The sequence below is a fragment of the Teleopsis dalmanni genome, chromosome 1 (genome assembly GCF_002237135.1).
Source record: "Teleopsis dalmanni isolate 2A chromosome 1, ASM223713v2, whole genome shotgun sequence".
NCBI lineage: Eukaryota > Metazoa > Arthropoda > Insecta > Diptera > Diopsidae > Teleopsis > Teleopsis dalmanni.
Genome location: NC_051846.1, coordinates 232,203,077 through 232,209,921, shown reverse-complemented (window position 1 = coordinate 232,209,921; position 6,845 = coordinate 232,203,077). Strand labels below are relative to the sequence as shown.

The 6,845-nt window shown below is 29.6% G+C and overlaps 4 protein-coding genes across 7 annotated transcripts; 2 read left to right on the top strand and 2 right to left on the bottom strand.

The window, feature by feature from the left end:
• Positions 1-1,444: 1,444 nt before the first annotated feature.
• LOC119672639 (RNA 3'-terminal phosphate cyclase-like) lies at positions 1,445-2,620 on the top strand. The gene has a single exon (XM_038083744.1). It carries the CDS (start codon positions 1,531-1,533, stop codon positions 2,605-2,607), a length of 1,077 nt encoding a protein of 358 aa, XP_037939672.1. The 5' UTR covers positions 1,445-1,530; the 3' UTR covers positions 2,608-2,620.
• Positions 2,571-3,667, bottom strand: LOC119672640 (tRNA (guanine-N(7)-)-methyltransferase-like). Its single transcript, XM_038083745.1, has 4 exons — positions 3,420-3,667; positions 2,953-3,358; positions 2,800-2,901; positions 2,571-2,735 (listed from the first exon to the last, which is right to left on the bottom strand). The coding sequence occupies exons 1-4, from the start codon at positions 3,521-3,523 to the stop codon at positions 2,631-2,633; spliced, it is 717 nt and encodes a 238-aa protein (XP_037939673.1). The 5' UTR covers positions 3,524-3,667; the 3' UTR covers positions 2,571-2,630.
• Positions 3,668-3,833: 166 nt separating this feature from the next.
• LOC119672637 (WD repeat-containing protein 18-like) lies at positions 3,834-5,846 on the top strand. Of its 2 annotated transcripts, none has more exons than XM_038083739.1 (3): positions 3,834-3,869; positions 3,953-5,095; positions 5,153-5,846. In XM_038083739.1, the coding sequence occupies exons 2-3, from the start codon at positions 4,340-4,342 to the stop codon at positions 5,669-5,671; spliced, it is 1,275 nt and encodes a 424-aa protein (XP_037939667.1). In that variant the 5' UTR covers positions 3,834-3,869; positions 3,953-4,339; the 3' UTR covers positions 5,672-5,846. The 2 variants fall into 2 exon arrangements, with proteins under 2 accessions (XP_037939667.1, XP_037939668.1); XM_038083740.1 differs by lacking the exon at positions 3,834-3,869 and having other exon boundaries at positions 3,953-3,993; positions 4,237-5,095.
• Positions 5,682-6,345, bottom strand: LOC119672638 (UPF0184 protein CG14818-like). Of its 3 annotated transcripts, XM_038083742.1 has the most exons (4): positions 6,258-6,345; positions 6,152-6,183; positions 5,951-6,073; positions 5,682-5,889 (listed from the first exon to the last, which is right to left on the bottom strand). In XM_038083742.1, exons 3-4 carry the CDS (start codon positions 6,015-6,017, stop codon positions 5,711-5,713), a joined length of 246 nt encoding a protein of 81 aa, XP_037939670.1. In that variant the 5' UTR covers positions 6,018-6,073; positions 6,152-6,183; positions 6,258-6,345; the 3' UTR covers positions 5,682-5,710. The 3 variants fall into 3 exon arrangements, with proteins under 3 accessions (XP_037939670.1, XP_037939671.1, XP_037939669.1); XM_038083743.1 differs by having other exon boundaries at positions 6,136-6,340; XM_038083741.1 differs by having other exon boundaries at positions 6,152-6,340.
• Positions 6,346-6,845: the final 500 nt, after the last annotated feature.

Genomic DNA, 6,845 nt, shown 5'->3' with positions numbered 1-6,845 from the left:
ATATAACCAACAACAAATGCCTGTAACAGAGTTCAATGCATTCGTGAATATGCTGCAAAAGTTGTTTTTGTTAATATCTTTATTGTTTGCTACTCGATTTTGATAATTCTTACATCAATTCATATTAGAAAAATATAAACAATTTAAAAAAATACCGTGCAACATTGTACTACTTTTTATTTTTGTTTCTAATATATATTGAAAAATGTTCGATATGGCGGTATATGTTAGCAGTTTACAGACGAAAATCTTTCTTTTTTATATGCAATATATTTTTGAATTTAATTTAACATATTGCTATTTAAAATATTATTATTATATAAATTAAATTTTATAATCATCCCCTTACCACAGAATACAACCACCTATAAATACTTTTAACAGAGTTCTTTAATAAACTTTACAGTGGTGGTGAATTTTTAGCCTTGTACAGGTTTTCACCTTATTATGTTATTAGAATGGTGTTAGTTAACATACATTTCTTTCGTAAAAAATTCGTTTTTTTAAACATATATAATTAAAAAACGTTCTACTCGATTTTTGTGAAATTAGTTTTGTTTGAAAGAGTGATCAATTTAGTTTTAGGAACTTTAAGCGTGCAGGTTGTACCTCCTTCGAAATTTAAATAAAATGCACTTATATCGGAACATGTGCAAAATTTATGCTTATTTTAATAATATTTTGATGTTTTAGTTGAGATATTGAAATGATTCTTATTTATCCGGTTTTGTGAAAGTTTTTTTTATACTTTTGCGTTTTACATTTTTTAAAAAGCTTGAAAATTGACGAGTTTGGAAATTTGACTTTGACATCAAATTTCTCAAAATTGGTCTACTCGATTTTTATGATTTTTTTTGCTGTTGATAGCCTGATTAATTCTCTATTAGATGTATTTCCGTGCAACATTGTACCTGTTCTAGATTTTTCTAAAAATAAATTTTTTCAAAAAAAGTCGATTTTGGTCAATTTTTATTTTCCCTATAATTTGAAAAATACGCATCGTATCTCAAATTGGTAAATGCCAATCGAAAGATCTTTCAAAACTCTATAAGAATAATGCCTTTTGTTTTAGTTTAATTCCATATATTAACGAAAATATAATTTTTTAAAAATTTTTTAAAAATACAGCCCTGCATTTTCCAGCAACGTTGCTAACTTGGCGCTGGTTGCTAACTAGGCGCTGGTGGCCCTTACTATGATTGTTGAAAATATTGACAGCTACATATCTATCAAGTTTTTGTATATATATATATCAATTTTTATTAATTTCAAACCATAAAATTTCAAATTAAAATAAGTTTTGTGAAATACTTTACAATAATAAAAATTAGTTGTTTTACCTAATTAGACTAAAGTAGCAATAATAGAGAGAAAAACACATAAAATTTTATTGCTTTGTCGAGTTACCGATTTTTATATTTATCGGTGCTGTCTGTTTTGTTCTCACTTCGTTTTTTTCAACGTGATATAAATACAGGTATTTTGTATCAAAAACGTTGAAATCAAACAATTATTTAAAATATTTATAAAATGTCTATTATTGAAATAAATGGTAGCGTTTTAGAGGGTGGCGGACAGATACTTCGCAATGCACTCAGTTTAAGTTGTATATTACGTCGCCCTGTGCATATTACGAATATACGCGCAAATCGACCTAAACCAGGTCTTTCCAATCAGCATCTCCACGGGCTTAATTTATTAGCAGCAATTACTAAAGCTAATGTGATTGGTAATTTTCTTGGATCGACTGATGTAAAATTTTATCCTGGTGATATACAATCTGGTCAGTACCAAGTGGACACTCAAACAGCTGCTAGTATATCTTTAATATTGCAGGCGGTAGTGCCCGTTTTAATATTTGGAAGCAGTACTACGCAATTGACAATTAAAGGTGGTACGAACGTTGCTATGGCGCCTCAGGTAGATTTCATAACTGAAATATTACGCCCTAATATGGAATATTTTGGTATAAGTTACGATTTCGATTTAATAAAACGCGGTTATTATCCTCGTGGTGGAGGTTGGTGCAATGTAACAATACCGTGTATTCGGCATATAAAAGCGACTAATTTAACGCAATTTGGTAAAGTAGAAAAAATTAGCGGTTGGTGTTACGTTGCTGGACGTCTTCCTCATCGATTGGCTGTCGACATTAAAACTGGAGCGGAACGTATATTAAATGACTTACAGATGTGCAAATATATAGATATTGAGGCATATAAAGAACATCCAGATATAACAACAGAAAATGGTGCAGGTGTTGTTTTAAAAGTTGAAACATCTAGCGGTTGTGTACTTGGTGCTTCGGCGTTAGGAGAAAAGAAAATCGATGGACAAGTTTTAGGCATGACAGCTGGTTCTGAACTCCAAAATTATATTTTAAAACATACATGTGTTGATCAATATGTACAAGATCAGTTAATTATATATATGGCACTCGCTGATGGCATATCTGAAATACTGACTTGCTGCATAACAAACCACACACAAACTGCCATATACATCATGGAATTGATGCTTAACATAAAATTTAAAATAACTAAAATTAGTGATAGTCATGTTATAATATCTTGTAAAGGTATTGGACATCGAAATCAATATATTTGAAAACAAACAAATAATTAAAATTCTTAAATCCTTTTAAAAACAGTTAAAAAGTGTTGCCCTTTATTTCTTACAACTTTTGCGCCTTCTTCACTGCTTTGGTACAATTTTGGTGTAAGAGGATCAGAAGCCTATAATATAACAAGATAAATTATTACAAGCTACAAAATGTACGAAAATAACATATTTTCTTACGATTTCTTTTTCTCCAACTTTTTCGTATAATGGATGCCTTTCTAAATGATATAGAATCCAAGAATACAAATCTTCTACGTCAGTCATAATATATACCATACCCTGAAAATAAACTTTGTAGCATAAATAGTTATTAGTATCTCATATCCTTACTCCCGCTTTTAATACATAAGCATACTCTGACAATAATGCTTGGTTAATTATACGCCATTTGTGTTTCGCTCTTTTAAAATGTGGATCTGGATATAAAAAGAATATTTTTTCTAACTGACCCTTATAGAAAAAATTTGGTAGATACTTCATAGCATTTGTTCTAATACACGCTATATTTGTATAGGCGTTAGGATGTATTTCGCGAAGTGCAGTAATACGATCCATGACATAATCTGAAACCTTAACACGAATTTCTAAGCCAATGGAATAAACTGAAGGATACATTTCACCCAGTGTAACCAAAAATCCACCATAACCGCAACCAATGTCAGCAAATTTCACCTCTTCGTTTGATGAAATATGTGGATATAAAGTAGACCAATTAAAATCACTTGGATGTGCGGGACTAATAAAAATACGTACATATATTAAACATCTAATCAACTATAATTAAATATTTTTATTACTATGTAAAAGAGTGGTCCGCTATTGGATTAGAATGAGCGCGCTGACGATAATACCGCTTTTGTGGTAAACCGGAACTTAATGCTTTTTCTTCTACCGCCTTCATTACACTTAATGTTTATGCTAGTTTTATATGCCGATTCAATTTATTATTAATCTATGCAGTTATATAGCTTTCATCTGTTGCAGGACAATTTTATAAATTTTAACAACGTTGCCACTTATCTGAACTTCGAAAGTTAACAATTTAAAATATATTCTTGAACACATACTTTTTATTATATATAAAATCTATAACTTTTCTATATATTTTTAATGGATATTATAATTTTTTTATTACGGAATTAATTTTCATATTTGATAGAACTTTCACAATATTTCTGTTTTTTTGAATGATATATTTGCAGTATTTTTTTATTAGTGATACTTGCAGTACCTTAAACTTTTATAATGTAGGTATATTACTTTGTACAACGAAGCCTCATTTTTCACATTTAATAATTTTTCGAATTTTTTTTTTCATTTTTAATGACAGGTTTTAGCTGTATACCCTACAGATGCATATGATATTTTCAGGTAAACTCTCGTGTGAATCCAATATTATGAAGCTGTAGTGTTGTTAAGATTAACTCAACAACGAATTTATTTCCTTAATGAGAACGCAACTAAAACTTGAACTAATAGTTACATGCAAAAATTACAATCATACAATGAAATCTCAAACAATAAACATATTATTTCTGTTAGACATTTTACATATACATATATGTGTAAATTACATTTCTGAAATATTTAAATTTATTAACTTTAAATGATCAGGCAACTCCTACCAAGTGAGAATTAAAAATAAATAGAAATTTCTAACCACGCCGTTGGGATTTAAGCCATATGTTTGTTGAGTTATTTATCTAAATATTAAATTATGAACGAATTAGCAGAAGTCATATTTTCAAGTTGTGCCGATGGTGATCAAGTGTCCTGCAATGTGTGGGATTTTCGAAACGCGACAAATTTAATGACCTATAAGGGCGGCGGCACTTTACAAAAGCGTAGTCTATGTGTGCTTCGTTCGGAATATGTATTAGCCGCTAACAGCAGTAAGCCACTTTTGCATATTTGGCCTATTAATTCACAAGAACAAACAACACAAGTGCGTTTTGTTACACCAGGAATCGTTAATGCATTAGCAATTTCTTTAGATGGATTGTATTTAATTGCAGCTGTACAAGAAACAATTTATATATGGAATCTAACAAGCGGCCGCATGCTTAATATGATTTCAAAACATTATCAGCCTATAAAATCTTTATGTTTTACATCAGACGGTTCTCATTTCATATCTGCAGGCCAAGATGGTGCAATATTAGTGTGGAATTTAACACAAATTGTTTCAAAATTGGATGATAATCAAACTCCGCTGTATACTTTTACTGACCACGGTTTAGGAATTACTGATATATTCATTGGAATCGGAGGGATTCGATCTTTTATGTATTCTGTATCTCTAGATCGCACTTGTAAAATTTACGATCTATGCATCGGGAATCTATTGCTTAATGTAGTGTTTGCTGAAGCTTTATATTCAGTAGTAGCAAATTCTTTAGAAACTCGTGTTTATGTTGGTACAGGGGAAGGAAATATATATGAAATTAATATTGGTTCGGTGCCACGTACAAAGGTAAAGAGTAAAGTATATGTCATAATTTATTAATCAACTGTTAATTTCCATAAATAGGAATATCATATGGAGGTTGAGAAAAATGCTAACTTTAGTGGTCATACGCCGAATACATCTGTAGACTGCCTCGTTTTATCAATCGATGGACAAACTCTTCTCTCTGGGGGACAAGATAAACTTGTTTATATATGGCATATATCAAGTAAACAGCTTATAAGAACGATACAAAACAAAGGTTCTATAATGAATATTAAAATTCAATTAACAAATGTTAACACATTTCAATCCGAAAATAAACAAAGGAATTTGTTTAATGGAAATCTTCAAAGAATAATGGAATCAACAGAAGTTGATGAACACGAAAGTGTTGAGGTACTTGTTACACAACCGAACATCGAAGACACATATGAAAAAGAGCAATCTGTAGATGCCGATTTAAGCTGTTTACATTTTAATGTAAAGGATGATTCCGCACAGAATATTACCGAACTTAGAGCTGAAATACAGCGTCTTAAAAAGATTAATAAAAGTCTATTTCTTGAAAGTGCTTTACATATACTAAACGTGAAAAAATAAAAAAGTATCGTATTATTTCAAAAAGTTTGGCATTACATTTTATTCTGATTTTTGTGTATTCTTGTCAGCGTTTTCTATTTCGGTTTGTATCTCCTTCCTGATTTCTCTGTTGGAATGTAAAAGTTCTTTCAGCTGTTTAATTATGTTATCTGTCTTCTGTTCAAAGAAATCCAGAGCGGTGCTCAGTTCATCAAGGCTTTCATTTAGGTCTTGCATTTCTACCATATTATATGTTAATTTAAAATTTAAGTGGACTTAATAAAAACTGATTTGTCTTACCTTGCAACTCTGTAGCATCTTGGACTTCTGTTGGATTTGTTTCTGGATCATTATTTTTAGGAGACATTTTTTAATATCATTAGATCAGCTGACTTGTTTTTTCTTCCTATTTCATTGATGAATCTGTATATGTGTTTATAGTTATTACCATATTAAAAAAAATTATAGGTGAAAATTAAACTTGCAATGTTTCTTTCTTACTGTGTTTACATTTGTGTGATATAATTTGAGGTCTGTTCCCGTAATTAAAAATTAAAATAAAGGTTTGTAAAAAAAGTGTTTAAAAGTACAATTTCTAAATATTTACTTGCTTAGCGAAAAATCATGACAAAAATTTTGTGCCCATTTATAAACTGCATTATAATTTGAGTTATTTGAAATTTTTGACAAACTTTTAAAATAATATAATATAGCTAATTATAATTAAAAAATGTGATATGTAATAGTTTACTGTGTTTAAAAATTAAAATTATACGTCAATTTCCTCTATAACGAAAGGAGTTTACGTAAAGATAATTGTAAACTTTTTAAATAAGAATATAATAAATCACATGATGTTATTCCTGCTGTTAAATTTTTTTTAAATGAATAAATTATGCATATAATATAAAGGATTAGATTTGAACTGCAGTTTTTCAATTTTACTTGGACAAGTTTGTCATGTAAAATTCAACTAAATTTTTAAAGATCATGAAACGACAGTTCAGTTCAGCATCAAAAACCGTTTTTTGTTATTAGTTTTTAGGTACGAGAGCAGCAAATATAAAAAAATCGATTAAACTTTCGCTGGAACTCAATTAAAAGCACGTACTGGAGCACGTACGTTTATTAATATAAATAGATAATGGACTATATTGCTGCTTATCCATCGAGATAAGTACAATAGTCTAAACAT

Excerpts from the sequence above, each read along its gene's own strand:
- LOC119672638 (XM_038083742.1), bottom strand. The coding sequence starts at position 6,017 with ATGTCTCCTAAAAATAATGATCCAGAAACAAATCCAACAGAAGTCCAA. Across the intron at positions 5,890-5,950 it reads AGATGCTACAGAGTTGCAAG|AAATGCAAGACCTAAATGAA; the intron begins GTAAGACAAATC and ends ATAATATGGTAG.
- LOC119672639 (XM_038083744.1), top strand. The coding sequence starts at position 1,531 with ATGTCTATTATTGAAATAAATGGTAGCGTTTTAGAGGGTGGCGGACAG.
- LOC119672637 (XM_038083739.1), top strand. The coding sequence starts at position 4,340 with ATGAACGAATTAGCAGAAGTCATATTTTCAAGTTGTGCCGATGGTGAT. Across the intron at positions 5,096-5,152 it reads GTTCGGTGCCACGTACAAAG|GAATATCATATGGAGGTTGA; the intron begins GTAAAGAGTAAA and ends TTCCATAAATAG.
- LOC119672640 (XM_038083745.1), bottom strand. The coding sequence starts at position 3,523 with ATGAAGGCGGTAGAAGAAAAAGCATTAAGTTCCGGTTTACCACAAAAG. Across the intron at positions 3,359-3,419 it reads GCGGACCACTCTTTTACATA|TCCCGCACATCCAAGTGATT; the intron begins GTAATAAAAATA and ends TATTTTTATTAG. Across the intron at positions 2,902-2,952 it reads CTTATGTATTAAAAGCGGGA|GGTATGGTATATATTATGAC; the intron begins GTAAGGATATGA and ends GTTTATTTTCAG.